The sequence below is a fragment of the Silurus meridionalis genome, chromosome 2 (assembly GCF_014805685.1).
Source record: "Silurus meridionalis isolate SWU-2019-XX chromosome 2, ASM1480568v1, whole genome shotgun sequence".
NCBI classification, from domain to species: domain Eukaryota; kingdom Metazoa; phylum Chordata; class Actinopteri; order Siluriformes; family Siluridae; genus Silurus; species Silurus meridionalis.
Window position 1 is genome coordinate 7,863,812 of NC_060885.1, and position 24,820 is coordinate 7,888,631.

General features: G+C 38.5%; 1 protein-coding gene across 1 annotated transcript in view; it reads left to right on the forward strand.

Annotated features, from left to right (window-relative positions):
• Positions 1 to 24,820, forward strand: part of tbck (TBC1 domain containing kinase) — a 105,867-nt gene that overhangs the window by 80,527 nt on the left and 520 nt on the right. The window contains exons 24-26 of the mRNA XM_046868613.1: positions 8,031 to 8,206; positions 20,048 to 20,223; positions 24,299 to 24,458. Coding sequence (XP_046724569.1) covers positions 8,031 to 8,206; positions 20,048 to 20,223; positions 24,299 to 24,458 — 512 coding nt within the window. The remainder of the gene's footprint in view (positions 1 to 8,030; positions 8,207 to 20,047; positions 20,224 to 24,298; positions 24,459 to 24,820) is intronic.

Below are 24,820 nucleotides of genomic sequence, written 5' to 3' on the forward strand. Positions count from 1 at the left end.
ATGGTGTTCCACGGTACATTTAATATTTTGAAAATAAATTTGCACTCTTTTCCTGATCGATACCTCTTGACAAGTAAGATGTATGAAGTATTAAACCAAGTACAAGAGCATGCATGCATTATAATCCCTATGAGGACCATGGCTTCAGCAGTCAAAAAAATAAACCATGAAGATGTGACGAAAATCATCCAGGATCCTACAGCTGATCTTTATTTGGGGTTAAGCAGAATAGATTCAGTGATGATGGCAGCTAGACAATGATTACTTTTAATGGAACCTGGTCTTGCATGTGGACGTTTTAAAAGGATCTTTTTTCTTTCTAATAGTTTTTTTAAATAATTAAAAAGAATAAACAATATGTTTTTGTATTTTTCCTCTACATGTTTATGAATGTTATTTTTTTTTTCACTTCATTTTTATGCGTTATAATTTCACTATGAAGCTGGAAAATGTTTCTCTCTTATTTTTTTTATCTGTTATTTTAAGTGAGGTGTTTACATTTTTTTTTTCAAGAATCAGTACATATATGCTCTTTTCGTGCAGGACCCCTTTATCCCTGTTCATAGGTACATGTAGAAACAGGAGGCTTAACCCAAGCACTACTACAGAATAATGTCCACATAGTGCCAGGTGGTATCCTTTTTTGTGTGACACTGCCAGAAAAATCTCATCAGCTCCAGGCAAATGCTCAGCGCTTGCCAAAACTAATTACACCCCACCTACAGCTTTTATAGGGGAAGTCAGATTTCTCTGCCTGTGTACTGCATAAAGCTTAAACTATTTTGTTTGACTGTCTGCATTGTTCTTGTTTAAGGTCCTGACAGGAGGTGTGTTCTATCACACGCGGGATTTAGTAGAAGGTTGCACAGCTGGAGTTTAGACTGGAGGGATTTTGAATACAGAAAACAGTCAGACTGAAGCACCGAGGCAATGTGATTTTGTGTCAGAATGTTTTTGATTTTTACTTCGTGCCCTTTAAACATTCCACATGTAGTCCCCATTTGCTCTTATGATAAACTTCACTTTTCTGGGAAGATGTTTCACTAGATTTTGGAGTGTGTTTGTGAAGATTTGTGCTCATTCAGCAATAAGTGTGTTAGTAAAGTCAGGTACTGGGGTGCAGTCTGTGTTCCAGTTCATCCCGAAGTTGTTCAGTAGGGTTGAGATCAGAGCTCTAAAGCAGATCACTCAACATCTTCACCAATCCAAGTAAAGCATATCTTCATGGATCTGGCTTTGTGCACGGGGGTGTTGTCATGCTGGAACAGTTTTCTTTAAGTTCGAGTAAAAGCTGCATCCAAAGACATTCTATACAATTGTGTGTTGTTTGGGGAGGAACCACATATGTCTGAAAAAATTGTCACAATGATTTTGTCCATATAGTGTACCATCTGATTTATACCATTTTTATGGCAGATGTGTACATTCTTGTCAATGTATAGTTGCTGGATCATGGTGTTGTATTCTCTTTATCACGTTACAGTATAGATTTTTTGGAGGATTTCTGTAATATTTTAAATCCCCATTAATCAGAAATGTCTAATAGTCTATTCTTCTGGTTTATACATTCAAATTTGTAGTAATTTCATTAATTCCATGTACCTCTAATGTATTATTGAAGAACATTTTCTATTGTGGATTATCACTAAATGGAGACATGATATAATTTTGTTAGTTAGCCATAGCTATACCAATAGACTTACCAATTAGTTAGTTGGTTAGTGATTTTGCTGAAAGGTTATTCAGCAATTATTATAAGTCGTAGTTCTTTAAGGTTCCCTGGTGAACTAGTGGTTAGGATGCAGCGCTCTCACTGCTGCGGCCCAGGTTTGATTCCCGGTCAGGGAACCAGCCCCAGCCATTAGGGTTGCACAAGCCAGTGCACTCTTAGTGCCGGTCCCAAGCCTGGATAAATGGGGAGGGTTGCGTTAGGAAGGGCGTCCAGCGTAAAAACATGTGCCAAATCAAACATGCGGATCATGAATACGGATGATCCGCTGTGGCGACCCCTAATGGGAGAAGCTGAAAAAAAGCTCTACTAATAACTTAAAGAATCAAATCAATTGAATTGAAATCTCCCACAGTCATTCTTTTGTTCTTTCTTTCTTTGACACACCTACATATTTGTTTTTCAGGATATGAAGATTTTTGCTGTAAACAAAATAATTATTTGTGACATAGTGTAGTGTTTTTCCCTCAGGAAAATGTCCTCATATCCGATATGGGAATCGATCCTTTTTTTTTTTTATGTAATTTTTAAAGTTTTTTTTTTTTTTAGAGAGAGAAAACGTATCATTGCACTTTAAAAAATTATGCAGCTTTTATAATTATTGTATATATACACTATACATATACCATACATAAACCATAATGAATGAAGAGAATGGTTTGGGTTATTTACTGTATATAAAAAGAGTGAAAATGAATGTCAACATGAGGATTAAAGCAGGAAGTAAGAATGAGTTTGTTTGAGAAAATATGTGAAAGTGTTGTTAGCAATATTTAGATTATGTTGAAATTTTTGTCTCTAACAAAAACGTATCTCAGACCTGTATTTTCTTTTATGAGGAGAGGATGCAAAAACACTGGTTAAAAGGAATTTTCTGTGCCATATTTCAGATTTTACAGATTGCTAGGACTTTTGCTATACTTCTCGTAAAAAGCAAATTTCTGTCAAAAAACCGTAAATAAATAAATAAATAAATAAAATGTCCTCGTTATAAACAATAAATGTAAATGTTTACTAAGTAAAATACCCCAAAATAGACATTTTTCCACATAGATATCTTACTTTATTTTCATGAGAAACATTATAAAATGTAGAGTAAACAGTTACTTGGGCATGTTGGGTGCTTTTTGTTAGCTCCACCTATAAAGGTTTCATCTTCTGCTTTCCTAAGATAAAATGCCAGTGGCTCTGAAATGAACTGAAGGTTCATAATGTCTTAACTTCATCCTAGTCTTAACTCTCCCAGGCACTCTCCCCTTTTTTATATCGTGCAAACCTTAGAATGGAAAAACGCTCAAGTTAATCCCCATTGACAAGCCTGTTACAGTCCGACCTTAAGTAGGGAATTCTCAAATCCTTGAACCTGAAAATTCGAGTCTTCTGTGAGGAATGATTTTCAGAGTGAACTGGACAGCAGGGTGGAAGCCAGAGACAGGGAAGCACAGACCTACTCCGTGGATTCTTTATCGCAGTGGCATCTTATTCATGGTGGTCTGATTTCCAACCCAGCACTGCTCAGTGTAGAGTTTGCTCTGCTTTGATACTGTGATATTTACCAAATTTAACCTCGAGGCGGTTTTACATTTTGAACCTAATTTTGTTTTGGAGGCTGGACAGAGGCAAGCACACAGGATTGTTCCCAAGAATAATCTTTCTTTATTTATCCTAACTGTTAGCACAGACACAAATAAGCGCTCTTTCAAATGCAGCTGGGACTCTTGTATTATTTCTGACGTTCCAACATCAACCCAGTGCAATCCAATCCAACTAACTTCTCAACTTCTTTACTGCTGCCATTACATAGCTGTCTAAATGTTAACTCTAAACATTCCTGCTTCTAACTGCTTTTCGAATAAGTGATTCCTATTTCTAAAACTTCTAAGAGCACATTCTAAGGTGCTCATTATATTCCTTTTATACTCAAGCAAATTCCATTGATGGCAACTTCAGATTTTATTTGAATATTCCTCTTATCACTTACATTATTGCAGCTAGAAACAATCTTTCCCTCAGCAGACTAATGTTTTGTTGTCTGGCTGTAATATAAAAATGCAGCCAGATAAACATGCAAATGTGCAAAGACTTCCCTGTGTTGTGACCAGAACCGATTCTAGCCTTTTTGGCGTCCTAGACAAGATTCCCATTGTCACCTTCCATGGCTCCGCCCTCCCACCACATTGCTCCACCCCCAACCATACAAATCATTCGCAACCTTCTATAAAAAAGGTTCAACACATTTCATAAATGTTGCAAAATTAGGCTCAATGGCGCCCCCCAGCTGGTCGCGCCCCAGGCAACCGCTTGTTTTGCCTACGCCTACAAACAGCGCTGGTTGTGACAGTCTTACAATGCGACACTGGAGACTCCTTCCGCAAATGTTCAAATAAATAAATGTCCCCTGACAAAAAATTTTACCATCTCAACAGATTTACGTTTTATTATCCATCTGTTCGATTGTCACTGCATAGAGAATCTTGGATTCAACAGTATTTTGTATACATGGTCCAACAAGACTTGCATTTAAGAAAGTTCTTCTTCTTCTTGCGGCTGCTCCTGTTAAGGGTCCATCTCTATATCACCCTGTCCTCTACATCTGCCTCTTTCAAACCACCCACCTGCATGTCTTTCCTCACCACATCCATAAACCTCCCCCTTGGCCTTCCTCTTTTTCTTCTACCTAGCATTCTTCTATTGATGTGCATTTTAACTCAAAATTTACAAAGACAGATTTCCTTTAATATATAAGCATCTGACGTTTGATGTTTGATGTTCATAGCATGCATTATTGTGTTGTGGTAGCACCTGACAAATGTACAGATGTAAAATATTAAGTAGATAGTGAACAGTTCCTAAAGTTGATGTGTTGGAATCAGGAAAAATAGGCAAGTGTAGGATCTGAGAAACTTTTAAAAGGCCAAATTGTAATGGTTGTACAGCTGGTTCTCCAACCATCTGTTCCTCTAGTTCCTGTTACTAAAGGCCTACCAATGCCAATCTTGTTTGAGGACAAGAATTCAAGGTTTTGACTTGCCTTTTAAATTCCCCAGTCCTCAGTTTGCTCATCTGTGGAATGTGCAGAACCATATCTCACCTGTAATAGGTCAGAGGTCTTGTGGAGTCCATATCTTTACGGGGTCAGAGATGTTTAGTTGGCACAAGGTGGGCCTACATAATATTAGGCAGGTGGTTTTAACGTTATCGCTGATCAGTGTGAACCCATGCGTGAATATGTGGATCTTTGTTAGCAAATATACATATTTCCAGTGATAAATCTGAATATTTTACTTGAGAATTGTCTATCCTAAAAAAAATCCAATATTAGAAGAAATATTTGATTTTAATTTGATTAGAAGAAGAATTTTTTGCCATGCTATTGATGCCTCACGCTTGAGTGGTTTTATTATTATTACCTCCGGAACATCATAAAAAGGGAAATTCTTCAGATACCTGGCCAAACATTTTGACAATCCTACACAAAACTGGTTGAAATATTCTCAAATCACACAATTTCGGCACTTTGTTTTTTATTTCCCTGAAAGGATTCTTACAAATGAGCTTTTCCCAGCAATCAATTAGTTTTCCGAATCGCCCTGTCAGTTATGTGAGAAGTTCTTTGCTTGCTGCAGTGTCTTTTTAGTCCTCAATTTCGGGTTCCCTCACTTTGTTTCTTTGTGCTGCGAGGCACCTCCAGCTTTAATGGTTGTCCTTGTGCTTGGAGCAGGAGCGTGTTCCGCTTGTGCATTTGATGCAGTGCCGCTTGCCTTCACGCTCCATTAGCCAGAGACGGAGTGGAGTGCTGCTACAGAGTGCTATTAGTACACCACAGAGACATGATGGAAGAGTGTTTGCTTTTGGGAAATCTTTTTTTTTTTGCTTCTAAATTTTTCCACTGAGAGTTTTAATGGCACAACAAACCTGGTTGATTATCAGCAGTTGATGCTTGATCAAGTTTGATGTTCCACTTTGGAACAGACCATGAAGACCCTAATGATCATATTTTTAACTGCTCTGGCTTTAGGATGGTTTTTAATGTTTATCTTAATCGAGGCTTGGCTTTTACCCTAGGTCTTATCTAGGTCGTCTTTATAACTGCTTTGAGCTTTGTGTTTTATAAATGATCAGAAATAGTTGCATAATGGGAATAAACACTGTGCGCTACACCATTATGAAGCATCGAGTACCAGACAACAATCCAGGATTGTCTTGGAACAGTGGACGGCATTGGAACAACTTAGCAGATTGTTGGGAAATAAATTGTGTTGCTTTTTTTTCCATCACTAGCAGCTTGGCAGCGTTATGCTCATGATAATTTCTTAAACCGATACCATTTAACAGGCTCATTTCTAAAAATCAGACATGTAGACTAATTGGATGGCATATGTCCGTGCCTCATTGGCTCGTTTGCAGTGCTGCCTTGAACTTCTGAGAGTGATTGCATGCAACATTCATGAGTTAGGGGAATCAGAACGTCTTCTTTCTTCACCACTTGTTCCTCTTGACACTTTTACGTCTCAGTCTTGTGGACACTCGATCCCGGCTCTGTCTTGCAGCGATTTGACACGCGTCTACATTCTTCCTCACGTTCCCGTGCCTGTCAGATTTTCTTCCTCCTACCCTTGCTGAGAAGAGTAATCACACACCGTGACCCAGTAGCAGAATCCATCTTCTTCACTTTCTCTCTGTAATGCGAGGAAAGGCATGCGCCAGGTAGCATTTGAATAGCAGCCCGGTCACATCAAAGCCCCTCATTAGATACCCCTGTCACTAACTAAGGAGAACTTAAATAGAGAATCAGAAAGAATGAGAAGGATTGCGATTCCTATTTTGTTGACACCCACTCCTAATCCAGCAAATTCCCGTATTCTAAGCCATGGTTTGACGTGCGTGACTTGAGGCTATGTTATGTTTGGAGGAAGCATCTAATCTCATTCACTACTCAATGATCTCATACAATAAGAATTGAACAAGCATTGTTGACTATACTTTTGCCTGTGGCCCATTTAGACAATGATCTGCTGGAATTGGAATGAGTTTTTCCCCCAAGCGCAAACAGCTTCAATTGGAAAAAATGATTGTTCCAAGGTTGGCTGTATTTGTGATTTGAGCATATAAATGTGTACCATTTAAAAAGATTTTAATTTTCATCCAGTTTAGCCAGAGGCAGTCTGTCATTTCAGATTTCCGACCACAAGCAGCATTGCCAAATGCCCTAGAACTCAGGTTTGTCTTTCTGTCTGTCTTCTGACTAGTCAAGTTTAACCTCATTTTAGTTTAATCTGGTGACTTGGAGGAGGGGAAAACAAAAAACAAAAAAAACAAGCTAGTGATTTTCCATGACCGGACCTGAGTAAACTAATCCAATTTTAAAAGTTTGAAAAAGTGAACCAAGGATTAGATTTGTTGCACCTGCAGGTAAGATTTTTTTGACCTACATGTACTGGTAGTCCAAATTTGTGCCATGATGCAAATAAGATGCAATTTGAGCTTGAATCTCTCATCAGCAGATTCACAAATCACTTTTTTATTTGTCATATACACATTCATACAGTGAAATGCTTTTTACGACTGTAAAAAAAAAAAAAAAAAAAAAAAACAGAAACTAAATAAAATCTAAAAAATAAAATAACTATAAAGTGCAAAAATAGGGATTGATATCTTTGTATCTAAATTGGCAAACGTATTGGGTCACCTGGTCATAAGTTTTGTATGTGATTTTTGAGCATTGTATTCCACATTTAGTCCCAATTTGCTCTCATAATTCCCTCCACTCTTCTGGGAAGATGTTCCACTGGATTTCAGAGTGTGCTTGTGGAGATTTGTGTTCATCAGCCACAAGGGTGTTATGAAAGACAGGTACTGATGAAGGTGAGGAGGCCTGGGGTGCAGCCAGCGTTTCAATTCATCCCAAAGGTGTTCAGTAGGGGTGAGATAAGAGCTCTATAGCAGGTCACTCAAGATCTTTCTCTCCAAAGCATGTTAACCAGATCTTCAAGGAGCTCACTTTGTGCACAGGGAAATTGCCATGCTGGAACAGGTTTTGGGTTTATATATATATATATATATATATATATATATATATATATATATATATATATATATATATATATATAAGAATAAGACAGGAATGAATGGGTATGTACTGTAAATGACATAGATATTGACAGTAGTCCAGATTAGGTGATCATGTGTTATGTAAAAGTGACACTGATCTGTGCCAGTCCAGTGTTAAAGTGACAGTTGTGCAACTGTGCAAAAAATAGTGTAATGATGTAATGTGGTTTTGTGTTTCTTTTCTTTGTAGAAATTGATATCGAACGCTGTGTCCGGGAATCCATCATCCTGTTTTGCTGGACTCCGAAGAGCGCTACATATCGGCAACACGCCCAACCCCCTAAACCCAACAGTGATAGCAATGGCTTCGGGAAGACTGCATCCTTCTACTCATCAGAGTATCAAGATTTACCAAACACAGACCTGGTCAGTGTGCCAAATGGGGTTTGGGATGCTGGGGATGAATTGCCTCATTTGAGTACCATTGCACCATTTCTTCATAGGGAGAAACTTTTTAGGTTGAAACTTTAGATTAGGTTGATGTTGGTCGAACACCAGCTAACACCACTTTTGTGCTCACTTAAATTTTTCCTAAGAATTTTAAGTCTATTATGTACTGTGAGCAAAGTTCTAGATGCAAATGAAACCAAGTGCAAAACTTTACTGTGGCCCAACGATGTCAAATTGAGTTCAGTGAGTTTAATATAGTCCAGATCTGCAGGAGGTGGGTAATTGAATTTCCACTGAGATCGTGCACATCACACTCCATTCAGTAAGGAATAAATCCTTTTTCACTTGAAGGTTTTTAAGCACAGATGGTACATTGCATATTGCCAGCTTTTAATATGTGATGTTTGGCGTGTGGTTTATAGGTGGGGTTCATTTTAGGAGAAGATTTGTAATGTTAACTTGAATTTAGACATACATAATTAGAACATAATGCACAATGAAGAAAGAGGTAAAGATTTTTGTGTATGTGGAGAACCCACTTAAAAGAAACAATAGAAACCCTCATAGAATTTGAATGCTTATACTATAATAGGAATTGTAGTTTTAATGAAAACGTTTTTATTTTTTACAAAATTATAGTGGATCTTCTATTGGTGACATGTCTAGTAGATACTATTACGGACTTGAACACCTTTTGGCAAATTGTAGCGCACATGCTGGTATCTACTGGGCACAGTGGTGGATGAAGTACACAAACCATGTACTTGAGTACAGATACAGTAGGTAAAATGTGACTCCAGTAAAAGTAAAAGTTCTCCTTCTAAACTTTCACTTGAGTAAAAGTACAAAAGTATTTGTTTTAAATGTATTTAAGTATCCAAAGTACTATTATTTATTATGGCTATAATGTTCCTATTATCATTTTTATCACAAGATATTTTTTGCTTAATCAACTCAGTTTATGTAAAAAGACTGTAATGTTAATCTTAGTACATCAATCTATTAAAAGAATGATATGAATGAGTCTGATATCCCATTGTTCGGAGGTGTTAATGTTTAACAATAGATTAAATTAAAAGGGACAAGACCCAGCCATTAGGCTTGTACAAATCAGTGCCCGGATAAATGGGGAAGGTTGAGTTATGAAGGACATCCAGCGTAAAACATGTGCCAAATCAAATATGCGGATCAGGATACCTGATACCAAATTAGCCTACAGGGTACCGGTGGAAATTGGGCTACTGTTGGCCGAAGGAGGAGAAGGAGAGGAGGAAGACGTCTACAAAAACAGCAGAAAATGGAGAAGTGTAGGAGAGAGGAGGTTTGGGTTGGTACTTTAAATGTTGGTACAGTGACTGGTAAAGGGAGAGAGGTAGCTGATATGATGGAGAGGAAAATGGTAGATATGTTGTGTGTTCGGGAGTAAGGCCAGGAGTGAGGACACTGTTCTATCATGGTATGGATGGAAAGAGAAATGGTGTAGGGGTGATCCTGAAGGAAAAGTACAGTAAGAGTGTAGTGGAGGTGAAAAGAGTTTCTGATAGGGTGATGAACGTGAAGCTGGAAGTTGATGGGGTGATGAGAAAAGTAGGCAGGAGTACAAGGAGACAGCAGGTGAAGAGGGACATGGCAAAGCCAAGGAAAAGGCATATGAGGAGCTGTATGAGAAGTTGTACACTAAGGAAGGAGAAAAGGATTTGTACCGATTGGCCAGGCAGAGGGACCGAGCTGGGAAGGATGTGCTGCAAGTTAGAGCAATAAAGGATGGAGATGGAAATGTGTTGACTAGTGAGGAGAGTGTGTTGAGAAGATGACGGGAATATTTTGAGAAGCTGATGAATGAGGAAAATGAGAGCGAGAGAAGGTTGGATGGTGTGGAGATGGTGAAGCAGGAAGTGGATAGGATTAGTAAGGAAGAAAGTGAGAGCAGCGATTAAGAGGATGAAGAGTGGATAGTCGGTAGGACCCGATGACATACCGGTAGAAGCATGCAGATGTTTAGGAGAGATGGCAGTGGAGTTTTTAACCAGATTGTATAACAGGATTTTGGAAGGTGAGATGATGCCTGAGGAATGGCGAAGGAGTTTGCTGGTACCGATCTAGGGAGATGTGCAGACCTGCAGTAACTACAGGGGAATAAATTTAATAAAGAGTAGTGGACACCAGGCTGAGAGAAGAGGTGACCATCTGTGAGCAGCAGTATTGTTTCATGCCGAGGAAGAGGACCACAGACACATTATTTGCTTTAAGAATGTTTATGGAGAAGTTTAGAAAAGGTCAGAAGTTGTTGCAGTGTGTGTTTCTGGATTTAGAGAAAGCGTATGACAGGGTGCCGAGAGAGGAGTTGTGGTAATGTATGAGGAAGTCAGGTGTGTCAGAAAAGTATGTGAGGGTGGTGCAGGACATGTATGAGGACAGTGTGCAGTAGGAACGACAGACGACGCATCAAGGATCGGCTCTGAGCCCTTTCGTGTTTGCAGTGGTGATGGACAGATTGACGGACAAGGTCAGACAGGAGTCTCTATGGACCATGATGTTTGCGGATGATATTGATATTTGTGATAAGAGTAAGGAGCAGGTTGAGAAGAGCCTGGAGAGGTTGAGATATGCACTGGAGAGAAGGGGAATGAAAGTCAGTAGAAGTAGGACAGAGTACATGTGTGTGAATGAGAGGGAGGGCAGTGGAGTGGTGCGGTTGCAGGGAGAAGAGGTGGAGAAGGTGGAGGAGTTCAGGTACCTGGAGTCAACAATGCAAAGTAATGGAGTTTTAGAGAAGTGAAGAAAAGAGTGCAGGCAGGGTGGAGTGGGTGGAGAAGAGTGATAGCAGGAGTGATTTGTGATAAAAGAGTATCTGCGAGAGTGTAAGGAAACTTTTATAGGACTGTGGTGAGACCTGCGATGTTGTATGGTTTAGAGACAGTGGCATTGAGTAAAAGACAGGATGTGGAGCTGGAGGTAGCAGAGCTGAAGATGTTAAGGTTTTCGTTGGGTGTGACGACGATGGACAGGATTAGAAACGAGTTTATTAGAGGGACAGCACATGTAGGACGTTTTGGAGACTCGATTGAGATGGTTTGGACATGTGCAGAGGAGGGACATGGTGTATATCAGTAGAAGATTGCTAAGAATGGAGCCACCAGGAGGAAGGAAAAGAGGAAGGCTAAAGAGTTTTATGGATGTGGTGAGGGAAGACATGCAGGTGGTTGTGGTTGGGGTGAAAGATGCAGATGTAGAGGACATTGGGGTATAGAGAAGGATGATCCACTGTGGCGACCCCTAATGGGAGAAGCCAAAAGAAGAAGAAGAAGAAATGAAAAGGGACAAGCGTAACCATGACTAACTATAAATCATTCTAAAGGTCTAAGCCTCAAGCAGCGATTTCAGATCACTGTTTTTTAATGGAAAACGTATAACGAATGTATTTGCTGAATGTGTGTAAGCAGTACACAACAACATGCATAAAAAAATGCAGAACGAGTCACAAACCCATCCACTGCTGCTAATCCCGGTTTATTTGGAAAGATAAGGGTCCACTGAACAGCATGCCATAAAGCAGGGGTCACAAACCTTTTTATAACTGAGAGCTACTTCTTGGGTACCGATTAATGTGAAGGGCTATCGGTTTGATACACAGTTTTCAGTTTTATCTGAAATAACAAATTTGCTCAATTGACCTTTTATTATATGTTATATATTAAAAATAAATGATATTCATCTATGTAAAGACACTGATAATGTTAATGATTTCTTATAATAATTTTCAACAATGATTTAACAAAGTAGGAAACAGCTATTTTTAGAAAAGGCCCGCGGGCTACTCATTTGGTCCTTGCAGGCTACCTGGTACCCACGGGCACCATGTTGGTGATTCCTGCAGTAAAGCATTTTTGGTCCAACGAAACAATAGTGCTGTAATTTAGATGGTTATTCTTTTTTTTAACGTAACAGTACTTTGATGGGTATATTGTTTGTATATGTTTTGGAATAACTTTCACGTAAAAAACGCCATCTTGGTGGTAAAAAAAACAAATATGGCTGGTGGAATATAGTGTTACAAAACAAATAAGATAGCAATGTCAGTTGAGAAGTCTTTCATTATACTGTATATATTAGATTTCCGGAATTATGGTTTTTCTATTGTGGCGGATTGTAATGGTGACTCGGGAAGCAGTTGGAACCTGACTTCACATTGGAGATTTCAAAATAAAGAGGTGAGAATGAGGGGAGCTGTGTGTGGGTGATGTTTCGCAAACAGTAATTGGCCCATAACATGGAGGGAAACTACCAGACATTGTCTACATTAGTTCTGACATACTGTACAGACATGGAAGAATAGGGCTAAGGAGGGCCAGAATTCTGTCATGATAAATGGGTCAAATGCAAAGCACCTTTTCTAAAGTCCCATAATAAATCCTTGCTTTCTATTTTTGTTCTAGCTTGAGGGTTTAAGGGCAATCTTCAGTATCAGTGTGCTGCTCAGTGTTTGTTGAGCTTATATGGCTTTTCATATGGGAAGGAGACTATTTGTATTTTTGGCTACCTTTACTGCTGTAAGCTTAAAAATAACGTGGCAATGTTGGAAGATTAATGTTTAATGAAGTGTGTTTTTTTTATTTTTAAGAATGTATGGGTTGGATTTGGATTTCATCCTTCTAAGTTAATCACCGGCCAAATCTGACCCATGAGGAACACCATCCGGTGGTTGCTAATGAAATCTAATTCCACGTGTACATTTTAATGAGGTGTGACTTCTGCGAACTTCATGCCAATCAACAAGGTCAAACGAGCCATATTTCACACCAAATTCCTTTTCAAATAGTGTTGAGCAAGTGATAGAAGTGGATACCAACTTGTGTGTCCAGTTTTCATTTTAGAACTTGGCATTACTGCAAACTGAAAGAAGTTCACTTGTACAGCACAAGAGGGTGCTGAATATATCCAGTGCTGTTTGTCTTCACCAGGTTGCACTGTCACCGTGAATCTGTTGGTGGTTGTCTTATTTATGGCTGTCATTTCCAGATGGAAGCAGAGTTCAGGGGTTGTTAACATGCACACATGGGTCTCAGGATACTATCATAAACATGTCAAGCCTCTTGACGCCTACCCAACTTTCACCCCTCATTCCCAGGCACGTGCCAGACCCTCTGTCCATACTCAAGCCATTCCATAGCCGTTCCATAGTCATTTCATAGCCCTACCTTGCACTAATCAAACAAGACCAGCATGCCCCAGGTTTTGTATAAACATAACTGACATCTACCCTAAACATCTCTTAGTTTATTCTTAAACTCTACTCAAACTATTCCCATGTTATTAAACATGATCTTCATAAACTCTTGCTAACGTTTCGCTTTAAATTCAAGCCTGCCTATATTTTCTTAAATTCAACCAAACCAGCTTTATGCCTAACCTCTTTGCAAATTGTCTTCACGCTAGACCAAGTTTGTCTTTCAGCCTTCCCAAATACTACACAAAGTCGACAAAGCATGTCTTTTTTGCCTAAGCTCTTCCCAAATACTATTTAAACTACTGAAGTCTGTCCTTCTGCATACCTGCCTAAACGTTATTCACTTTCTACTCAAACAAAGCAAACCCATGTGTATGGTTAGGACTAAAATTTAATCAACCTCATCTTAAATTATGTAACTTTGTCTAACTATAAACAAGCATTGTCAAGTTTTTTCCTTTAGACATATTATTAACCAAACTTCTAAACTCAACTTTGTCAAATGTCAATTTAAACCTTACTCATGTTCAGCTCAACTTTGGCCATCTAAAGCCTCTTCTTAATTCAATTTTAACTCAAGCAAACTTGTATCTTTGCCTGGTCCTCTGCAGAGTCTACTTGGATTCACGCCACACTTATCCAAGGCCTATTTTATAAGTCAATTCCTAAACACTACTCAAAGTCAACTAAAGCTCAAACATTGTCTTTCTGTCAGCCTCATCTGAAATTCTATTCAAATTCTACTTGAACTTACCCAATAAAATTCCTCAGCTGAAACTCTACTCAAATTCTGCATGAACTCTACTAAAATTATATTTGAACTTAATCAGTGCAAGCAGTACTTTCTTCAGGTTTAAATTCTACAAAAATTTTGCCTGAAGTCAGACATGTCTCTTAAGCCATGCCCACACTAATAAGTTTTTGTCGCAAAAAAAAATAAAAATAAACGCATATTTTTCTCTCGGATTTGGCCTTTCGTCCATACAGAAACGCCAAAATGTAACTTTTTTAAAATGCTCTCCAAAGTGGATGAATTTGAAAATGGTTTTGAAAAAAATTACGCATTTTTTAGTCATGTGACGCTGCCTTTCCTTGACATTGCCGCAACATTTCAAAAAGCCGGAAAGTAAATAAACACCAGTTTGAATCGTCTTACTCACGTTTCAGTATCGAAACTTTTCCCTGTGTTTGTTCAACGGATTTTTTGCAAATCTGTCCTCTTTCAACTCTTCAAGGTGGCCAATATAAAAATGCGAGTAAAATTCGCATGAATCTACTGGGCACAGAAATGCGCGATTATAGATTATAAGTGTTCTTTTTTCCAGACTTTTTGGCTCAGCTGAAAAACAAAATGTCAGACTTTCAGACAGTCAAGTGTAAAAGTTATTGCCAGTGTATGATGTTGCTTGTGTGTTACCCACAGTAATTCAGATAATGTTAGCTTTACCCTCGTTCCTTCTTCACCTTTGTGAATATTTATTATGACTCTCTCTACATGAAATGTTGTAGATCAATACTGCAGCTGAAAATTGGCTGATGAAATGTGGTCTACTATGAACATATCTGTTTTGGTTCTTGTTTTCGTGGTTTACTAGGCCTTTTTCATCTACATTTGTAAATATTTGGGACTGTAGTTATTATTTTCCTAAATGGCTTCTCTATTTCCTTTTTTTGATATGTTGCAACTCAAAGTCATCTAGACAGTTTTGCAAACCATTTGAAGGAGTTTTGTCTTGTTTTGTTTGAAAATCCATTTCTGTCGGATTGCTGTATCAGGTTGAGATAATGCATCTCCAATTTTCCACACTTACTGCAGACCTTCATTTGATGTACCAAAGGCAGAAAAAGCTTCCATTCCTGCTTTTATTGGCAGCTGCCCAAAGCGCACTCTACACCTCAAAATACGCTCTCGACTGCTCATCTAGAGCGTGCTGAAGCATTTGTCCTAATTTTCCACCATTCTGCATCTGAACACGGCTTAATGGCTGGAACTGTGCTGCTGCTGATGCCCATGGCCACTTCTGTTTCTTAGAACAAGTCATGTAGAGGAGATTTCTTCTCATATTAGCTCTCATAACACACTACCACATCTATAACATAACACCTAACAATTCTGGGCAGAAAAGCAATTTTGTTTAGACTTTAGAGCAGCACTGATACTACTCTGGCACTTTGCTTTTTTTTTTTCTTTTCCTGATTAAAACAATAAGACCTTTTGAGCCTGGCACTATTATGTTGAGATGTTTTTGCAATTTTGGCCTTTGCTCTTTACAGTTGAGCACCGTGAATGCTAATGGCTACAAATATTTTGCAGCCTGCCAAACACTGATTCATTATGAGCTTATATAAAACTACCAATGTGTTTAATCTATTGCCAACTAGTGAGTGAATGACAGTTTGAAGTTACTGTAACGGAAGTGATAACAGGAAATACAGTGTTTGAACAAAAGGCTGTGGACACCTGAGCATAAGATGTTTGTGTGTGATTTTTAAATATCCTATTCCACATTTAGTCCCCATTTGCTGTTATAATAAACTCCACATATCCGGGAATAGAGAGACACTAGATTCTGCAGTGTGGTTGTGAAGGTTTTTGCTGACTCATGTATGGTGAGGAGGTCTGGGATGTATTCAGCTTTCCAATTCACCCCAAAGGTGTTTATTATCAGGGTTTTAGGGTCAGAGTTTTATAGCAGGTCACTAAAGATCTTCTACCCCAACCCATGTAAAACCTGTCTATATTGACTTGGCTTTATACATATATTTGTATTTTTCAATACAAATCGTGTTTCCGGTATCAACTACCGCAGTGTCACTGTTTAGCAATATGGATATATACACAATTTATTAAATGAAATAAAAAAGTGTATTGCATTAATTTGATTTATTAAATTTTATTTTAAAATGTTTTATTTCATATTTAAACCAAGCACGCATTTTATTTAAAATTGTTACAAAATCTGTAAACTTTTAATGTTCACAAATGATAATATTTATAAAAAAAAAACGTTAATAAAAAAAACGACAAGCAGTTTAATGTTTTGCATTTCTTCCCCTGCTGGGAGATGTAGTCATGGGCATTTGGTCCCCTCTGTCCACTCCATAAAGATGTACCAGCTCCAGTTGATTTCAGACATTGGAGGATAAATAACTTTTTCATCAATGCTCAAGATAACATTCTAAGATGTTACTTTTCTATCATTAAACATTTAAAAGCTCTGGCATGGAGGAGTTGTTGTTGAATCTATAATAATCTTAGATAAACTTTCTTTCGGCTTCCCCCATTAGGGGTCGCCACAGCGGACCATCCGCATGTTTGATTTAGCACATGTTTTTATGCTGGATGCCCTTTCTAACGCAACCCTCCCCATTTATCCGGGTTTGGGACCGGCACTAAGGCTTGTGCAGCCGTAATGGCTGGGGTTGGTTCTTTGACTGGGGATCGAACCCGGGCCGCAGCGGTGAGAGCGCCGCATCCTAACCACTAGACCACCAGGGAATCTATAATAATCTTAGATAATGAGCTAATTTTACGATTTGCTCAGGAGCATCTGGTTCCACAACTCCAACTGACTGTATAAGACTGTAGAAAGGACAAACTCATCATCTCACACTGCGTTGCTTATGATATTTCTCCCTCTCTGGTGTTTGTAATGTTTTACGTTGGTGTCACCAAAATGAGGATGGGTTTCCCTTTTGAGTCTGGTTCCTCTCAGGGTTTCTTCCTCATAACGTCTAAGTGAGTTGTTTTTTTCCATAGTCGCCCCCAGGCTGTTTATCAGGAATAAATACACACAAATTAAAATATAAGTGAATTTTGTTCTCTTATTCTTACATTCTGTAAATCTGCTTTGAGACGATGTTCATTGTTAAAAGCGCTATCGAAATCAAATTAAATTGAATTTTTCTTGCAAACATTTCTCATACCCTTGTGAGGAAAACAGAAATACTACACATTACTGCCCTTATTTAAACATTTATTTCTGGAATCCTTGATTTTTCTCCCAGTTAAGTTCCAGAACCCGAACTATGACGTTTAAATTGTGTGATAGCCACCATTATAGGATGGTATGACCAGGCACCATTTCTTTATCTTTACTGTAATATGCATACAGGATATATTAAAGTACTTGGAGAAAACCCTAACAGCCCTGTGATTGGCTAATCTTACTAATTGACAAGTCATATTCTAATTAAAATATGGCCACAGCTACATCTAAAAACTAATTCAATCGACCATATAAGACAGCTTTTACCTCAGGAAGAACAAGTGCTGTCCCGGGAAAAAATTACCCATTGGGTAAATCCTGAATGGAGCCTGGGCTATCCTATAATATTGTGTGTATTTAATATTACAGTGTATCATATGCTGATTATTGGCTCAAGTCTCATTTTGACCTTTGAATCCAAAACTAGTTTGGCTCTGAAAAGGATTTAAGGATTAAAGATTATTAATAATCCTCTTAAAAAATGCCTTCGTGTAAAGCCGTGTGGTACTCGGTGCACTTACTTGCCATCCAGAGTATTCCGAAGGTCCCTCTTTGGGCTATTCAAGGTTGTCAGTGATACGAGCCTGAATGTCAAAACGGAGCAACCGTGATATGGACTAGGACAAAATGAATCACTTGTTTTGTTTTCTTTCCTTTTTCTTGTTTTTTTTTTTTTTTTTCCCTTCTAATGATATCCAGCAGCGTTTCATTTCCCATTTGGACCACCTTTCTGAGCTTTCTTGCTTGACCAGTCCATGGCAGGTCTATGAATTCATCACAACCCGTCTGTATATATATATATATAATATTTGTCTCGGCTATTCCTCATTTTCTGGCTCTCTTTTTGTCTTTCTATTTCCAGAATTTCTTTCTCCTCGCTTTATCTGTCAGGACATGGCCACTCACGCAGAATAACTTATTGGTCATTCATATGCAGTTCCAATAAGTTTTTATTAAGCGCTTGTACACTCAATCATTTATTACTTCTGACATTCATTTCTTTATAACCAAGCTCAGATTTTTTGTGTTTTACGTTCTTTACTAGATGATTCACTACAAACATTAGACTTTTTGTCTAATATTCAGGCAGTACTCTGCCTACAGCTTTCATCTTCTTTTGTTTATCTAGTGCTTGAGCTCTGGTTTTACTCTCCTTTTTTTTTTAAGGCTTCTCAGCCTTGAACATAGTCAAGGTTTCTGTTACATGTTCAGCTCTTCAGCCCTCTTAAAGCCCAACTCATTCTTCAGAACGCCTTGAAGAATCGTTCTGCTGGTTCTAATAAACACAAAAAAGCAATATCTGTAATCTTCTGCATGTGGAGCACTAGTTCATGGAACAGAATGTGATCTGATGGAAGTGCTGGGACAGAATACAATGTCTTCTTGATCTTATAGATCATTCACACGGCCTTGAATAGTACATGTGGGACATAAAATTTGCCTAATAACAGGGGAAGTGGTAGCTCAGTGGTTAAGATGTTGGACTTGGATCAGAAGGTTCTGAGTTCATATCCCAACACCACCAAGCTGCCACTGCTGGACCTTTGAGCAAAGTGCTTAACCCCCTTAACTGCTCAGTTGTATAAACAAGATCATTATAAGTCACTCTGGATAAGGGCATCTGCCATCTCCCATAAAATGTACAAATGTATAAGAAATAACCAGATGACTGTCAGTGTGGCAAACGTTTGTTATGTTTGTTTAGCCATTGTGAGAGCTTTGTAACAGTCAAGGTGCTTGAGTTTTTCTTGTTTGTTTGTAAAGTTACATTTTATTGTTATGTTTGGGGTTTTTAGCAATGACCTGCTTTACAGGTGTTTCAAAGCACCAACTGTGACTATTAAATGGAAAATGTGTGACATGTCCTTCATTAATAATTTGGAAATTTGCAGTAACACACTCTGGACTGAATTATTACAGAAGAATAATACATGAGGATGATATCAGGATTTAGAGGTGTATATTTGTTTAAAAATATGTTTAATATTGATTTCTTTTGCATGTTAATAGACTGTCATTCTTTCTTGACCCTGTTTCAAGATACAGAGATAATCTCTCTCTCTCTCTCTCTCTCTCTCTCTCTCTCTCTCTCTCTCTCTCTCTCTGTGACTGAATCTCTCTCCTTCACTCTATCTGACTCTGTCTCACTCTATATCTGACTCTTTCTGTCGCTTTGCTAACTCTTTCTCTGTCTGACTCTGTCTCTCTCTCTCTCTCTCTCTCTCTCTCTCTCTCTCTCTGACTCTGTCTCTCTTTTATCTGTCTTTCTCTGTTTGTCTGTCTCTCTCAACTTTCTATGTTCGACTCTGTCTCTTTATTTGTCTGCTTCTCTCACTGTCTGTCGGTCTGTCTGTCTCTCTCTGTCTGACTCTGTCTCACTCTCTTTGTCTCTCTCTCTCTCTCTCTCTCTCTCTCTCTCTCTCTCTCTCTCTCTCTCTCTCTGACTTTGTCTCTCTATTTGTCTGTCTCTCTGTCTTTCTGACTCTCTTTCTCCCTCTGTCTAACTTTGTCTCTTTCTTTGTCTGCCTGACTCTCTCTCTCTCTCTCGCTCTCTCTCTCTCTCTCTCTCTCTCTCTCTCTCTCTCTCTCTCTCTCTTTCAGTCCCGTGAGCCCCTGAAGCTCTCTGAGCTCAAGGCTGAAGTGTCTCCGCGGATCTCAGCTGAGGATCTGATTGATCTGTGTGAGCTTACCGGCCCATCTCACTTCAAGACTCCTGTAAAGCGACCCAAGGCGGTCAAGACAAAGATCATAGCAGTGGACATCAGGAGCAACGAGGAGTATCCTTAAAACGCCGCACTGCAAACATGCATTTTCTCACTGAACCCCTTAATACTGCATTTCAACTCACCAGATGTTGATCAGTGAAGTCAATTAAACTCAAGCCAAATGAAAACAGTACATAAATTTTACATTTATCACATATTTCTTTCTTAAAATTGGGTTATACATCAATTCGAGGTACAAACAGTCAAAGGGTTTTTTTTTATTAACAGAATCTGAGGTCAGGTTTAACTTTTGCTTGCGCCCTAGCATTTAATTATATGCATTAACAATTTTCTCAGTCCCCACAAAGATAGGAAGACATGTGTGTGAAAATGTGCTCTTATAAACCCAACATTAACACTCCTGAAGTTACTGATGCATCACTGCTGGGTTATTGCACTCACACACCACCTGCATTCTCACCTTAGAGAGCTCTAAAATTGCCTGATTGCAACACACACACACACACACACACACACACACACACACACACACACACTTACACATCCACTGCCTCCACAAGCAGTTACCCAAAGCACTATTCTTACTCAAACACTCGCGCCCACACACACACACACACACACACTTACACATACACTGCCTACACAAGCAGTTACCCAAAGCACTATTCTTACTCAAACACTCACGCCCACACACACACACACACACACACACACACACACACACACACACACACACACACACACTGCCAGCTCATGCTCCATATTGCCTTTATTTTGCATGCCTCTTTACCTCTTCACATTTACTCAAAGATTATTAGCTTTGTGTTGCCAGATCACATTCAACTTTTTCATGGAGCTGTACAGTACGTAAATCAGCAGTTATGTGTCTAATCTAATTTCAGGATTGTTAGCGATTCAAATCCCACTATTTCAGTTATATAAAGCTATAAAGAGTTCGATTAAAGCATGAAAGAATGTGAATGATATGTGAAGAGACTTTATGGCACTATATATGGACAACAATATTGGGACACCTGACATCTCCAGCCATATGTGGTTCTTCTCCAAACTGTTACCACAAATCTGAAGGCACAATTTATATCAGATTTATTTTGGATGCAGTAGCATTACATTTTCCCTTCATTTGCACTGAGAGACCCAAACCGAGCTCGATGAGGATGTGCTTTACATGGTTTGGAGTGGAATATTTTTAAGTGGTCTGCTATAAATCTCTGATCTCAACCCTATTAAACATCTTTTGTTGAATTTAAATGCTGCACCTCAGGCCTTCTCACATCACCTACATCAGTACGTGACTTTATATCCCAAATCTCCACAAGCTCACTCCAAAATCTAGTGAAACATCTTCCCGAAACAGTGGAGGCTATTATAACCAGAAATGGGAACTAAATGTGGATTGAAATGTTCAAAAAGTACATACAAATCTTATGTCCATGTAGTGTATGTTGCTTGGTGAGAGTCTTTACGCTTCAGAGCAGAAAAAATATCAAAGGTAACATCCGCTGTACAACTAAAGTAAATAGTAAATATTAGTGTAATATAATGGATTCAAATGGATTAATCAGATTTGTCCAATTTTTACCTCAGAGAGTTATACAAGTTTATGATGAAAGGAGACAGCACATGTTTATGAAGTGTCAATAATAAATTGTTCATATCACAGTTAAGCCTCATAACTACAGTAACTTTTAATTATTAGGGAAAAGGTACAGTAGCTCAGTCATTAAGGTTTTGGGTTACTGATCGAAAGGTCTGGGATTCAAGCTCCAGCCTCTCCAAGCTGCCACTCTGGAAGCCCTTGAGCAAGGCCTTTAACCCTCTGTCCTCCAGGAGAGGGGTATCACAGCTGACCCTGCACTCTGACCCCAGCTTCTTAACATCGCTGTGATATACGAAGAAAAAATTTCACTGTACTGTAAAGTAGATGTGACAAATAGATAAGCACCTTATTAGGCTACATAGGCCACATGTTTTCTGCATAAGCATTTAATACCTTTGAAACTTTGTTGAACAACTCAAACTCTCCGTAAACCACAAAACTGTTAGATATATCATGACATAGGTGAGAACAAGGATTTCTACATGCTAAAAGAAGAGATTAACGAAATTGAATTCTTATTGGCTGTACTTTTAAAACAACTTTTTAAAAATTTTAAGTGTACACTATACAATACTTTCAAATATCATTTTCTCATATGTTAATATGGTAAACATTTTTATTTATTTATTTAAATGAAGCCATCAGTTTTTGCCTAAAAGAACACAACAACGCTTGGGCACAGGTGCAAATTTGTTTTCGTGCCAGCTCATCTTTTGTTAATTTGAACACAAAATCAGACAATTTACGTCTGAACGGTTTTTACGGGTGATTTTATACAAAAATTGGTTCTGCGTGTTTTTTTCGCCAACGAGGGTCGGAGTTGTGTCTTGTGCGGTAAGTTTAATGTGTCCTTTTATGATGAACACATTTCCAATATCCATCAGTTTGTTTCACTCTTTTATCTAGTTTTGTGTGGGTTTTTTTGGGGTTTTTTTTGTGAAAAGTGTTTTAAAATATGTGGGAAAATCGCATTCTCGCTTATTAAACAGAGCAGCAAAATGCAGATTGTGTAAAAAAAATAAATAAAGTTTGTTTTGATCAAAGAAAAAAAATTCTAATTCAAAAATCAAACACATTGCATAAGTAATTATCTTTTTTTTGTTGTTGTTGTTGTTGCTCCCTTCATTCATTACCTTGCCAGGAAGTGAATTCTATGCGATGTATGATGCTCAAAGATAGTTTCTCAATTTGGGATAATGTCTGTTTGACAAATCGAATGTATGTTTCTTCTGAGATTTCTGGCTTTCCTCCAAAAACATCGGGCGCTCATAAGTGGATTAACTTGGCTAAATAGCCTCTAGGTGTGAATGAGTGTGTTGGCTCCAAATCCACTATAGGATCAAATATTTATTACTTTTATTTTTAATCATTTATTGATCTTCTGTAAGCATTTTATCCTGGTCAGAGACACTGTAAATATGAAGTCCGTGCCGGGAATATTACAGAATGGTTTCAGTCAAATGTGTATAAAAAAGAAAAGTACTTTACTGATTGATTTCTCAGTAAAAACCATCATCGAATTTATCCATCAACATTGAACATGACCTGTGAAACTTCTCTGTCAGGTATAATACCTGATTGTAAAATTGAAGCCTCTATAATCCCTCACCACCAACTCCCTTTTGCAGGACGCCACTTCAGCACAATCAGATGGTCATTTGCATTAGAAATAGAAAAAAATAAAAATGAAACAGTTTGCGGCTGTTTTTAATCCCTTTGTCACTTCTTAAATTCCCAGGATTAGCTCCGGATCCAGCACGGATAAAGCATTTACTGCAGATGAATGAATGAATTTTGAAAACTGGCTCTTAACGCTAGTTTTGCGTTAGCACTTTATCCTGGTCAGAGGCAGTGTAAATCAAGGCAAGTTTGTTTTAAAAGTGAGGCAGAAATAATTCCAGTCTATCATATGCCGTATTTTCGTCGTTCTTCAGACTGAACCGCTGTTAGCCAGAGCTCGTATTGTGTGCATTTGTAATACTAATGTACTCCATGTTTACTTCCTACTCCTCCTGAACGACTGACTCGTCTCTGAGAGGTGACTCTGTGCCTAATTGATTTAGCGGAAATCGCAGCTGTTTGCGTTTCCCCCGTTTCCCTCGATGTGACACGATACTTAAAAAGAAGGATGATTCAATTACTCCCAGACCCTCATTATAGAAAATCTCTCTTTCTTTCACTCTCTCGTTTTATCTCTCGTGAGTTATTTGGTATGAGGTTCTCCTGAGCTTCCTCTCTTCTCAGGCCTTTGGGGTTCGCGTCCTCATTAAGTTAATTTTCCACGTTCTCTTCCCGGCTGTGGCGTTCCTCTTCCCCAGAGACCAGAGGCTTATTCCTTTATAATTCTGCATCATGTGTTCCCCTGTTATCCACATTCTCTCGTTCTCCTCTCTGTTCGCTTAACTGTGGAACTGGGATGTGTTTAGAAACCCGGCCTGTCAGTCCGATATACAGAATGAAATGTTATTTACTGTGTCAGTTTGACCCTTGACCCAAGCGATGCAGTTTCAGTCGTGGTCACATCCCAGGCAGTATTAATGTCCCGTACAGCTCTGTGTTTGGGCCTGATGGTGAGCTGCTGCAGTGCCCCAGCACCAACACACTGTCCAGCTACAAGAGCCGAGTCGTCGTCATCCTCAGCAACATCACCAAGCACGCAGCTGCAGTCAGTACCACATCCGTCTCTCTCTCTCTCTCTCTCTCTCTCTCTCTCTCTCTCTCTCTCTCTCTCTCTCTCTCTCTCTATATATATATATATATATATATATATATATATATATATATATATATATATATATATATATCCAGACAAGGATCTGTCTCTCTCAGTCTCTCTTTCATTATATCTAACACTATTTCTCTCTCTCTCTCTCTCTCTCTCTCTCTCTCTGTGTCTCTCTCTCTGTGTGTCTCTTACTATCCTGCTTTTTACCTCATGTTATCTAGCTATCTATCTATCTATGAGATGACATGATGAAATAACTGTTGCATTATCGTACATAAAAAAAACTCCTAATAGTGAAACAA